We start from the raw sequence: 13,286 nt of genomic DNA on the forward strand, positions 1-13,286 counted from the left end.
GACAATTGCAGCTCCTTACTAAACTTTCCTATTGGGAGCGTTGCCAAAGCTCTCCTCTGGCTTGCAGATCTTAAAGTGCTAGAGGCAGAGGACATTTCAGGGTGTTTGTACACTGCTCAGGTGGGTTTAACAAATCAAGAAGGTGGATATATTGGCATGTGGCTCAGGCCTTTTGCTGATACTGCTGCTGCTGTTATATTTGCTGTGTAGCATTTGCTCTCGATCACCCAATCTTCTGAAGAAAATTCTACTCACTGTAATGGTGTGGAGCCCTGAAGATAGCTTTGGATGAGTCAAAATGGAAGATTGCTAAGGGGAACCTGGCCCATGATGATGGCACAGTTGTTCCAAAAGGCTTTGGATGCTGCTAAACTCAGCCTGAAGCATGAGCACCCAGCATAAAAGATGTAGCTGAACTCTAACCTGTGAAAAACAATGCTTGGAAGCAGTTCTGAAGCTTTCTTTAGATCATTCCAAATCTCCTGTGTCTCTTCTGTGCTGTATTATTTATATTTACTTATTTTTATATTTCAGTCAAAAACTAAACCCAAGAGAGTAAAAGCAATTTACAACTGTGTAGCTGACAACCCAGATGAGCTAACTTTTTCAGAGGGAGATATTATTGTAGTCGATGGTGAAGAAGATCAGGAGTGGTGGGTGAGTATTTTGCATTTTATATCAAAACACTTTGAAATAAATAAAGGAAATGTAGAGGTTGACATTGACTTCAGAAGATCCCCCAGTGGGTTTCCAAAAGACAAGAAAAGTTTCATCTGGGAGAAACTCGAGTCCAGAAATTTCTTTTGTTCAAAAAAACCAATCTTCAGTTAAATTTTTAGCTTTTGTCATTCAGAAAACAAACAAGACAAAACAAAAATCTGACTTGTAGGGTTAACACAATACACAGGGGACATGGTCTGTGTGATTCGGGAAATTCTTGGGGGATATCAGCACTTTAAGAGTCTGCTGTTTCAGATGCGATGTGGTGGGCCTCAGAAGACAGCTTTGTAGTGTCCTAATTCTTCAGCTGTCTGAGATTGAGAAATGGTCTATTTGAGCCGGGAGACCGTCTCAGCTCTTCACATTCCAGAGCCTCGACAGCTTTTAAAGCAAAGCCTTGGGAAATTGTTGTGCATGAAACAATTGCCTTATTGTGTTAGCTAGCGAAGAACAGAACCTTCAGATTGCATCTAAATTGCCAGTAATGCTGTATAAACACAAATAGATTCATGTAAAACCCCAAAACTGCCGAAGCTGGATCCATCCTTTCACCTTCTGGTGCTTCTTAACAAGGGGAAGCAGAAGCCACAGAACAGAAGCAGAAAATGGGCTGCCAGGCGTGAGAGAACGCGCTGCAATGAGGCAGCGGCGGTGCTGCGTTAAGAGGTGTTGCTTGCAAAGGAACTGGATAAAACATTTTTTGGGAAAAAAAATAAGTCTGTAGCTGAAAATCAGATGCACTCTGTAGGACTAAATTTTCCCATCTGCAAAAGACCACCACTGCAGCAGAATAGATGTAGGGAGAGGCTCGTCATCCTGCAGGCAGGAAGGTGATTGGTATTCATTTTGGGGATACTGAAATGCCATTTTGAGTCTAACTGGAAAAATATCTGGACTCTTGCAGATCGGCCACATTGATGGAGATCCCAGTCGGAAAGGAGCTTTCCCTGTATCATTTGTGCACTTTATTGTTGACTAAATTGCTACTGATAAGTGGAGACATTTCTCATTTCCAGCGGTCACAGAAATAAGTTTTTGCTCTATTTCATTTCATCTACCTATCCGCAGACAGCACACCTGAGCACTGCCCAAGTCCCAGGTACCGTAGCTTACTTTTTTATTGCCATTGTTCTGATTTGGGAACTTCTAAAACTTTTTTCTACGTTAAAACTTCTCATGAGCCGTTTACACTTCAAAAAACACAAAAAACTCCTCTTCCTGTATTTTCAAGGTGAACTGAAAAGCTTTAACAATCAAAATCCATAGAGTGTGTGAACATCACCGTAGGACTGTTCTTTTCAATCAATTTGCTGTAATTTTACTGTCCTTTTTGTAACCCGACAATGCCACGGTTTGGTGCTGCTTCCCCGGTCAAAGAAACAGCGTGCATCTGGCAGGGCAGGGAACTGATCTGATGCTCCATACCGTCTGAAGTGTTGGAATCAAAACGTGCAAGCTGCTGCGTAGTTCTGAATTGGACTCCTTCAGCATCTTGCCGTACTGGCCGTCATCCAGGACATCAACACTTAACTGAGGAGAAGATTTTACTCGGCTGTCTTTGGCCAGGTAAAAGCGAAAAAGTATTTCAGTTTACCACAGGAGAAACTTCTTTTGTTTGGAATGGATGTAGATATTTGCTTAAAGTTATCTGAGATCTGTGTTAGTTGTTGAACTTCCAAGTTTGTGAGCTTGAGACTGGTTCATTTTTCTACGCTGCACGCATGTAGAACCTGTTTTTTGAATGTTCTTTATGTACGTTACATCCATTTTTGGTCATTTTATGTGACTACTGCTGGTTATCTAAACTATGGCAATATTAATGAGTTACTACATTAACTCAAGGATATGAGAACTGCACTTCCTGAAATGTGTGTAACTATGATGACGGATTGCAGAGAGTTTCTTATACTTGTCTCATGCTAGCTAGTTTAGTTTTCAAGTTCCTGAATTCTCTGAAATCATCCAGCAACGTGTTCACAGAGAGAACATATTTGGTGGAACACAGATCATCGTGATCGTCAGTGAATAAGGTATCTGAAACCTCACGAGTACACTACATTACCTTCTGGTTTATAAAAGTTATGTGCCACTACCTTGCGAACGAGGAAGGTTTGCAAACTCACTCTGTATTTATATAATATACCCACATGTATGGTAGCTACACTGTTGTTAAATTTGTTTTACTAATTCGGGAACAATGGCCAGGCCAGGGGTAGTTCCCAGTCAGTTGATGGAATACAAAACACCCCCGTAAATCTGACGTCACTTTGGTGTTTGTATATTGTGAAGTCGTACCAGGTTTTGCTTATGCTACGGGCAACAACTGGTGGCATAGGATAAGAAAAATCAATGTCTAGGTCACATTGGCTTTGATCACGTTTCGTGACTATCGTATCTCTAGATTTATCCAGAGAACTTTGAATTTCTGACAGATGATGTTGAAATCGGCCGTTTCACGTGGAATGGGGAGGGAAACAGGCGAGCACCCGACAGGCTGCCGCGGGGAAAAAGGGCCCGGGGTCGGTGCCGGGTGGACACCGCCGCTCGCTCTCGCCTTTGGGGCCTCTCCGAAATGGTACCGTGGGCGGGTGGGCAACCTCCCTCCGTGTGTGGGGACAGCCACGTGCCTGCCCAGCTCTCACTGCCCACACGCTGCTGCTGCAGTATCAACGGGGAACAAACTGGAATGTTTCAAGATATTTTTGTTGCAAGTTGAAGCAAATAAATCCGTATTTTCAAAGTCCCCAGTAAAACGATAGAGTAATAGTTTAGCACTAGTTTTATTCACTTACTGATACTTTCAGTTTGCAACACTATTTTGTATGTTTCTATCCCTGATAGAGTCTAGAGAGTAAATGGGCATATTATTTTGCACAGATCTCCTAATGTACAGTATTTTTAACACAGAATCTTATAGTGTATGTAACAACATGTAAACAGTGACGCAGGTTTTCCTTGAGTTCTGCTAGCAGAGGGATAGGCTTTAAAATCCCATCACAACCCTTTTCTTCGGTCACTTGGAAACAAGGAAACTTGTGGAACAGAACTCAACAGCATGAACAGTGCAGGCAGATGAAATCTCGAGGACCAACAACAAGCAGCTAAGCAAAATTTATCCCTAGGTTTTCCATGTTTCTCAAACTTTGCTCCTCTGGCAGAGGAAAAAGAAATTCCAGAGCCTGTAGATATCTATTTATATTATAAAATTAAGAATTTTAAGTCCAAAATTTTGGCATATTTCGTACAACTTTTCAAACCTGATCAAAATGATGATTCAAAAAACCTGTTAATAGACAGACTATTAGGTTGCTGTGTTAACTGTTTAAAAAGGAGCAAGTGACACTTAAAATGCAGCTTAGAGTGCTATGAGATGTATAATATTCAATTCAGTTGTTTTTATTTTGTTTAGTTGCAGAGCAACTGTATATATTGTATAACCGAAAATCAACTCTTATTTTCAATGTCCTGAATGCAGTGATTTATAATTAGAGCATGATTAATAAATTTTACTCTTGTTAACCAGTCAAATGTCTGGAAAAATAAAACTACTTTTAAAATCACTGTGGCTGCTTCTCCTACTGTGTGTCGCTCAGGCAATATTCTTCTTTTCCACATGTAAACCGAGAAATGTAAACAAGTGGTGGCACTTTGAGTAAACACAATGTACATCTGGGGGACTTTTAATTGAATGGAGAAACTCTGTAGATGGCAGACCTAAGGTTATATTAGAGGTGTAAAGCAACAAATGACTACTTGTTATCTCCTTGCTCGTGCTTTGTTCTGTTATCTTAGGTTAAGTGGAATGTAAGTTGATGTTAACAAATTGCTTTTCAGACAGAGGAAGAAGCAAGTGTCAGTTTTATTTTACATTTCTACAATATTGACATCAATATACAAAACGGGATTAAGGGGAAAAAATCATGTTAAATATAAAATTGTGTATTGTCCTGGAAACCGAAGCTGGAATAAGTTCTTCAAGTCACGATGTCTGGGGAATGACAAAGTACCATGTGCAAGGTTGCATGGCTGTTCTTTGCACAGCAAGTCTTTTCTGGGTTTGTGTAGCTGCAGCCAGCCCACAGCACCATGAAGGAGCTCCATTTCCTCCTCACACAAAGGCCTCTTGTGCTACACAGTTGTGCACTGCTGAAGAAAATCAAGACTTCTCCGACATTAGAACGGAATCAAAGGCTGTAGATAGCACTTTGCAAATCGCTTGTGCTTGTTCCTAGAAAACATTCAAACACAGGCAATTAACACTTCCCAAAGAACTTCTAACCATCTCTAAACTCCCTGAAAGCAGAACGTGGCCTTTGTCGTTCTTTTGGCAGACATGCAAAACAGAGTAGCACAAAAAAGCCGTACTTTGATTTCCATGGTCTGAAGTGACATGGGGGAAGCCATTCTAAGTGAGCTCTTGCAAAACAAGCCAGAGTTGTTAGCTTTCATCATAGCATGACACCAGCATCCACAGTTAGGTCTTGTGTTCCCCTAGTGCTGCTCTGGGTGACTCTCACAGCATGGTATCCTGACAATGAATTGTCCTGCTCTCCAGAATATGACTGTGTGCACCCTTACCAGAACTCAATCCCTCCCTGATCTTAAGAGGGTTTTGTCTTTTCAAATACAAACGAGGATTGTCTTTGGCAGCTACAAGGCACAGTTTAGGTTGCAAAGAGCTCTCTCAGGCGTGCACATCCATTGAGGGAATGGAGGCATGTTTCCTCAGAACTGCTGGAATGCTGTCAGCAAGGCTCTTCTCCCCTCCTCAGCCAGGCACATTTATACTCTTCATTTAATTGAGCAATCCTCCTTCTGCCAAAAGGCCTTCACAAGTGCCTTGGGTTTTAGAATCTCCCTTTACAGTCAAAACACTGAGACCTAAATTAAAAGCTGTAAACATAAACTCTTACCAAACTATTGCACTGATATACCCAGAGGCTGCATTCTTCAGAGGCTGCATCTGTTGTCTTCAAAGCCAGTAAACTTTTTCCTGCTCCCAGACCATCATCATAGCAGACCATCCGTACAATTAAATAGAGAGCATGCCTATGCAACACATCCTGAAACCGTGTGGCAAATAAAAGTTACTCTGGCACAGTGCAACAGCTGTTTCACTTTTCTACCTCTTTTGATTGTCTCTCTTACAAAAGAATACTTAAGACTTATTCAGAAAAGCATTCCTTGGTGAAGTTACAAATTCTTTACTTGAGAGCTTAGTCGAGATTTACAAAAAGTGGTGGTTTAACACAATTTTAGCTTTGGTTTTTGCTTCTATTTTAGAATTGCATTCATATGTGTAATGTATTCCTGGCCATACCACAAAAGCACCTGTACATTTCCCAACTATCCTGACTTGCCTTCTGGGAGCAGGACAGGGGTATGCTCTGTACATCTGGCAAAGAGGGAACTTGAAAGAGCTTTTTACTTTTCCAGTATTTTTCCAGACAGACCCCTGTCTCTGTTCCAGGAAGGGTACACACCAGAAACTGCTCCCAGAAGAGGAAACAGTTGCTTTAGGGTGGAGGGGGCTAGAGCCAGGCCCCTTGTGGCCTGAGGCACAGCATGGGTCCTGACTCTTGCAGAGATCTAGTCTGAGACCTACTCCCCACTGCCATCACAGGGTTTTGCCATAGTCCCAGCAGTTCACATCTTGGGTGTTCCAAAGAGTAGTTGATGTCATCCAGCACAAGGTGTCTGCAGGCCTACCCTCCACAAAGCCTTTCTTCTCAAGCCATCCTACTCAACTGACAAATGCTCATCTGCTTTCTTCCAGTCATACCACCTCCAGGGTCTCACAGCTTCAAGTCAGCTCTTTTTCTGTATTCATGGCACCACAGATCTTGTCCCTCTCAGCAGCTCAAGGCTCTTAAAGAAAGGTGTGCATTGACACAGAAGCTGTGAAACTGGACAGTGAGCTCAATGCCTCCTGTGAAACCTCCGAGTGACAGCCCTCAACTAAAGCTCCTAAGATCACCTCCCTGAAAAACATCTTTGTCCTGGGAGTCACTCACAGCTACTCCTGTCAGCACCTGCCCTCACATCACATAGAACTTCCTGCATCAACCCTCCAGCCTCTGGATGAAAGATGCCAAAAGGTCCCTCCAAATTACTTGTCACTTTCTAGTGTTACTTGCTCAGAACTTGCTACAGTCCTAATGTGCACATAGATTATCATGAGGAGGGGAAGATCATGTTCTTTGAAGTAGCCTGTCCCCCTGTGCATTCATGTCCTCCCCTCCTTCCAGTATTTGGCCAAGAGAGAATTCTGTGGTTGAGGAAGAAATAAGATGGTGAAGGACAAACCCTGCCATATGTGTATGTACGTATATATAATGTGCAAGTACATGCACATGGAATATGAAGAAGGCCAAAGCCTTGACCTGGCTGCTACAAATAGAAAAGCCTTTGGTTTTTAGGGGTTGCCACAAACAATGGAAATATGTCCATGAATTAGGTATCTGTACGTTTCAGTCACCAGGGAAATAATTTCTCAAGTGCTGACTGAAATCCCTGAGGGAAACTTCTGTATCCTGCAGTCAGTTCTCTTTTCAGCGTCTGAAGTACAATAGCTGCCTGTTCACCTGCAAAGGTATCTACTAATCACAGAACTGTCACCTTTCTCCCAAAGCCAAAAGGCTGAACTCTTTGTATGAATGCAGAGGACTTTTCAAGATGGAACTCTATGAAAAGTGTTGGGAGACCAACACACTAAAACAATGACACAGGTGCAGAAAGCCAGGACTTGGGAAGCGGGATGCAATGCAATAAAATTCCAGTGCAAGCTAGCTTAACCACAGGAGGCTTTATCAGCTTGTACACGCTTTCAGCTTGAAGACAGAAGAACGATGGACAAAAGTCTTAAAATTAGCTATCTGATCTGTATCAAAGTACAAAGGAATTTAAGTAATGGTGTATTTATTCTATGTTCTTAATGAGAATTAAGAATTTAGGCTGATAGCAAAAACACAGAAGCCAAAGAAATGCAACATTTAAGTGACAACTAATGCACCTCCTCCCAAGCACTGAAAACAAGTATTTTCTGAAGGGACCAAAGGAAATGTTTTGTCTCTCTCTCAGATCATTTAGTTACTGAGCAATGCTATGTGCTCTCCTCATAGTCAAAGCTTTTCTGAAGAGGCACTGCTGGGTTATTGACAGGTCATGACTTTGTAAGGCCAAGTATTTATGGCATCTGGGGCTCTGAGGGTAACCAGAAGGAAACCACATGGCTGCAACACAGAACTACACAAAGGCAACTGCAGGGCTCTGGGGAAGAGACCGGATTTTCATTTTTAGCAAAAAAGCTATTTGAAGTGCACTAAAGGAAAATAAAGTACATGTAGGAAATGATGCAAACAAAAAGTAGGCTTGATCAATAAAGTGGAGTTGTGAGGCTTTAAGGCCGGAGTGAGCTCACACTCTTGGATTAGGAGTACAAGGCTGGAACTTTCAAGAGGAAGACAAGTGAAGTATTCTAGAATAATAATAACTCCATCCTTTGTTTTTTCCTCTCCACAATAACTTCAGTAGGAACTGCATTACTGACTCAGGCTGAGGAGCCTATGGTCTTGGTCGTGCTACTTTTTCATGTGAGAGAGTGGCAGGATGGCCACAGTGAAAGGAAGATGTGCCCACAGAGCACAAAGGATTGCTTGCCTTTTGACTGGTGCTCCATCTCAAAAGGAATGCATTTTTGTCATAAATGCAACCAATCCAACCAGGAAAACGCAGAGAGCCCTGAGGAGGTATGACATGGAGCAGCGCTGCTGTGAGAGGTTTTTCTGTTTGTTTGACTTTTGCTTAAAGCCAGAAATGACAATTTGGTCACACCAGTCATCTACTGGAGAAACAAGTGAAAGCATTTTTCAACTCTCACTAGAAAGACAGTTTGTTGTGAATCACTTACATACTGATCAGACGTTGAAACTTTAATGCCGTATTTGGAAACTCCCATAATAAACTCCTCTTCACCTGGAACAAAAGGTAACTTTCCATCTTGCTTTGGAGGGAAACAAACAAAAGCCTTTAGTGCAGTCAGAAGAATACAAACAACAAAGATACATAACGGTAGATGTGGTTATGTCTACTTCAGCCCACCGGATTATCACCAGCCTTGCTGGTATCTTGCTGTGTGGCGTCTGCCTGCCACTGCTGCACTCACAGAATTGTTACAGTTGGAAAAGACCTTTTAAGATCATCAAGACCAACCACTCAACTCACACTGCCAAGCCCATCACTAAACTAAACCATATCCCTCAGGACCTTCACCTACATGTCTTTTGAATATCTTTAGGGATGGTGACTCCTCCTTGGGCAGCCCGTTCCAATGCTTAATAACTCATCCCATCCAACTTTATGTGAAATCTAATCAGGGGAAGTTCAGGCTGGACATTAGGAAGCATTTCTTTACCGAGAGGGTGGTCTAACACTGTAACAGGCTTCCTAGAGAGGCATTTGCTGCCCCAAGGTCAGTGTTTAATGGGCATTTTGTCAATGCCCTTAGTAACATGCTGTAACTTTTGGTCTGCCCTGAAGTGACCAGGCAGTTGGACTAGATGATCATTGTAGGTCCTTTCCAACTGAAGTAGTCTGTTCTGTCCTACTCTAAATATAACATGATTTCAGAAAGGAATTTTTCATCTCAGGAGGAGTTTGGCCCTGTGGTCAAATCAGATGGGCTGAAAAACAACGCATGCCCTGTCATGTGGCACTGACCCTGGGTGATCTGTGTTCCAGGTTGAGAGCAATTTCTGTTATTTGTCTATAAAAATAGTTTTAGCATATATTCAGGTACTGGAAATGTCACGTTGCTGTAAGATAAATTTGCTTTTAAAGATAAAAACGATCACCTATCTAATGAGAACAACCAGGTACTGCTTCAGTATAAAAATAATTACATGCAACCACAGTTTGGCAAGGATGACCCAAATAACTATTGCTTTTTGGGTGCATCTTCTCCTGTTACTCAGTAGGATGGGATTCAGTGTGACAGCTCTTGAGAATCACAGATAAACCTTCTTTTAAAGTAAGCTACTTTATTCTAGTTCATCTAAAAGTCACAAAGCAAGCTGTCACATCACGTGATAATATGAAAGAAATACACCAAAGCTTAAGATGTTCTGATGCCATTGGTATTGTCTTTTGTGACCCGCTTACCTGGGCGACATCTATGTAGTTTATCAAGTCCAGTGGTCCTTCGAGACTTTTGCTCTCACTGTACTTCAGTTTTTCAATGGCACCAACATATTTAACTCTGAATTCTGCGCATGTATCAGAATTACTATTGCTTTGTCCTGCAACAAAACAAACCAAAGTCATTCTGAAGAATTCCGGAACAGCAGGGCTATTCCAGTTGGTGTTAACGCGGCTAACTTACTAAATTCCCTAATATTTGCAGACTTTCATCAAATACATAACCTTACCACAGTATATTAACTCCTCTCTTGGGAATTCACAACAGTTGTGTTGACTCGGAACAGCCCTTGGCAGAGGCAGCAGTTTCATATAAATCCACGAAACAGCACCGTTTGTAGCAATTCGATTTTGTGATTAACAGCCTCAAATCGGAAAACACAGAAAAGCTGGTTCTGCTTTTCTGTATATATTTGTTTAAAACTGTTTGGTCCAAAATTTCCATTATTTCAGTGCAAATGTAAACTCGTAAAAGCAGGAAATACAGCTTCCAAAAACTGATACTGGATTTATGCTGTCTAACAGACTGGTAATGCAACCAAGTTTTTCTTACACAGAAACTTCACTTCAAACTCAGTGAATTAATCCTAGGTGAATCATTAATAATACTTTAGAAGCCTGGAGCTATGCAGGCATTAGTCAACAGGCTAACAGGTTAACTCACAAATATAAAAAATATGCATTTTAACTTTTTGCAACTTCTGCTTTTTTATACAACACACATAAAGTTAATCCTGCCCCATGCATACCAGCTTAAACTATAATTACATACCTGAACTTTTAGTGGAGTCTGTATCTAGACTAGCCACAGTACTAGATCTGGAAAGTCCCCCAAGGCTGGAATCTACAGACTAAGAAAGAGATTGGTATCATCAGAATGTTATAGAGAACATATTAACAATTCACTTTTACATGCCCTGCCTCTGTTTTTTTTTTAAAAACAAGACACCAGAGTTAATGCTCTAATTACTTAAGCAGCAGTACAGAATGGGGAGAAAAAACACACCAACACCTATTTCTTTCCTGAAGTTACTTTTCTCCCTCAATGTAGGTTAGACTGATATAAATTCAACAGGAATTCTTGAAAAGTCTGCAAAAAAAGTCTGAAAGAAGGAGGAAATAAAAAGAGAAAATGAACCTTAAGTTTATGTCCAGACTTTTCTGGTACTGCATCTTAACCTGAAGAAATGGACAACTACACGCTTGTCACCAGTGCTTGAAATGACACAGCAGTGCAAGGGAAGTGAAACAGCACCTTGGAAAGCCCAGAATATTCAACTGATCATTCCAAAACCTATCAGACAAAATGGACACATTATTAAAAATGAAGAATACTTTTTAGAGATACTGAGTAACCAACTGGTACTGAAGAGTAAACTCATTACCAGGCACCTTCTCAGAGCCAGTATTTATCAGGACAGAACAAATGTACTAACTACTCTTTCCTCCAAATCTGCTGCGTGCTGCCAGAAACTCTTGTGTTTGTGAGCTTTCACTATGGAAGTGGTTGAGCATTCATCTCGGGGTACAAGGGCTTTATAATGGATACAGTGTTTTTTAACTCTCCTAACACACCCTAAGGAAGAGCAGTAGTAAGTTCTCCTTGTGGAACATGGCATTTTTCTGGGCATCACATCCTACCACCAGTGCAAGCAAACCACTGAACTGTCAACTCATAACAAATGGAAGTGCTCCCATGAACAGAGTATAAACCAATTGGAGCTTACCTTGCTTTTAGTACTGATTTCACTGCTTTGTGAGCTGCTGCTACTGTGTCGTTTCTTTCCTTTTCTAAACATTTTTTCATAATTGGATCAAGGAAGATCTTCTAGATAGGAAAAATAAAAATTAAAGCTGTCATAAGGTCAAGGGAGGGAGCTTCTGGCAAACACCAGAGTGACTACATTCAAAGAGGACAAAAAACTGGAAACTTGTGAAGAACTGAGAACAGAAGCAGGAATGTTCCTTTGGTGCTCTTCATGTGTGACTAGAGGTCACTCAAGCTCTCTTCTAAATAGAAATCTTCCTTACCCTTCTGATTTACCACAAGACAAGTTGCTACCTAGTTTACAGACTGCTGCAACAGTCAGTTTCTAATGCATACATAGATTTAGAAACAGGACAGAATTTAAAATTTCTATCACCACTGAAAAGCATAAGATTGTTTTTATTTGTAACTCTTAAGTGCCTCTACAAAGTGCAATCCCTGCTCCAACTATTATACTCCCATTAAAACACTACTGTTGAAGAGCTAGTGGTTGTAGTACTTCTAGAAGCGGACGTTACTACCTAACATGTTCCAGAAAATTAAAGCAAGAATCACGTACATTTACTGCCTTAGAACCGAGTTACTGGGAATTCTGAGAGTATTCCAGAAACACTTTCTTGTATTTGCCCTACTACAATTGCTTAACTTAACGTCTGCCCGGCCAGTGTCAAGAAGCAGGATGCTGGCTCCCAGTCAGGGAGGGCTGAAACCCTATATATCAGCTTCTGAGAAGAATGTTTTAATTACAAAGCTTCAGAATTTTTGGGAAAGAAGACAAAGGAGGAGCCTATTGAAGAGAGGTCCTGCCGCAGAAAATAATGGAAGATGAATAAGGAGGAGATTAGATCCTTGATGTGGTAGAGATTCCAGTCCCCAGGTCGCTGCTGTGTTTGTTATTAAGCAAACACTCGGTCCTTGGCAGACCAAAAGCCACGCTTGGCCACACAGAATGCAGGAAGGACGCTCCTAACAGCCACCAGCACGGACCTAGCAACCTCTCTTTCAGAGCAGCAGCTGCTGGAAGCCAGGCAAGCTTGCTGCTTCTGATGGTAGTCTCTGAGAAAAGCACAACTTAATATACGCTACCTCACAAGCTTTTTGTAAATACATTAGATGGTTAAGCATCTCTTGGCAGCTCGTTACTCAGCACAGGCATTTTCTGCGGTGCATCTCTGCCAGCACGGACGCAGGACGCACCGAGTCTCGCGGCAGCCCAGGCTCTGCGGCGGGAGACGCCGGGCAGCCGAGCGCCGCATCCCGGCCTTTGCTCTCCTCCCTCCCGCTACACCGCTATCCCCCGGCGCCAACGCCATCAACCGATAAACCCACTCCCCGCAGAAAGGGCCGGGGCGGGGTCCCGGCTGGCCGCCGGCTGGGGAAGGCAGGAGCGCGGCCCCTCTCACAGCCGGCAGCACCGAGCGGAGGCCTGCTCCCCCGCAACCCCCCGGGCTCCTCCCGAGCCCGCCCGCCGGGCGAGGGTCTCCCGCTGGCCGCCGCCGCCGCTCACCTCCGCCTGCCGCCCGCCGCCCGCGCGCGCCGCCCCACTTCCGTGTCCGCGGCCGGCGGGCGCAGGCGCAGGCACGGCGGGCAGGAAGCGGAAACC

General features: G+C 42.6%; 2 protein-coding genes across 7 annotated transcripts in view; one reads left to right on the plus strand and one right to left on the minus strand.

The window, feature by feature from the left end:
- ASAP2 (ArfGAP with SH3 domain, ankyrin repeat and PH domain 2) overlaps nt 1-4,395 on the plus strand; it is a 101,794-nt gene extending 97,399 nt beyond the window's left edge. For all 3 annotated transcript variants that reach the window (XM_061989886.1, XM_061989885.1, XM_061989888.1), the window contains 2 exons: nt 535-657; nt 1,625-4,395. In XM_061989886.1, the coding sequence (XP_061845870.1) occupies nt 535-657; nt 1,625-1,699 (198 nt within the window). In that variant the 3' untranslated portion in view covers nt 1,700-4,395. The remainder of the gene's footprint in view (nt 1-534; nt 658-1,624) is intronic.
- Nucleotides 4,396-4,561: 166 nt separating this feature from the next.
- On the minus strand, nt 4,562-13,239 carry ITGB1BP1 (integrin subunit beta 1 binding protein 1). Of its 4 annotated transcripts, XM_061990769.1 has the most exons (7): nt 13,191-13,239; nt 11,643-11,743; nt 10,688-10,766; nt 9,880-10,016; nt 8,630-8,722; nt 5,634-5,783; nt 4,562-4,948 (listed from the first exon to the last, which is right to left on the minus strand). In XM_061990769.1, the coding sequence occupies exons 2-7, from the start codon at nt 11,712-11,714 to the stop codon at nt 4,877-4,879; spliced, it is 603 nt and encodes a 200-aa protein (XP_061846753.1). In that variant the 5' UTR covers nt 11,715-11,743; nt 13,191-13,239; the 3' UTR covers nt 4,562-4,876. The 4 variants fall into 4 exon arrangements, with proteins under 4 accessions (XP_061846753.1, XP_061846754.1, XP_010208411.1 ...); XM_061990770.1 differs by lacking the exon at nt 5,634-5,783; XM_010210109.2 differs by lacking the exons at nt 10,688-10,766; nt 11,643-11,743; nt 13,191-13,239 and having other exon boundaries at nt 8,630-8,694; nt 9,880-9,960.
- Nucleotides 13,240-13,286: the final 47 nt, after the last annotated feature.

The sequence above is a fragment of the Colius striatus genome, chromosome 2 (assembly GCF_028858725.1).
Source record: "Colius striatus isolate bColStr4 chromosome 2, bColStr4.1.hap1, whole genome shotgun sequence".
In the NCBI taxonomy this organism is placed as follows: domain Eukaryota; kingdom Metazoa; phylum Chordata; class Aves; order Coliiformes; family Coliidae; genus Colius; species Colius striatus.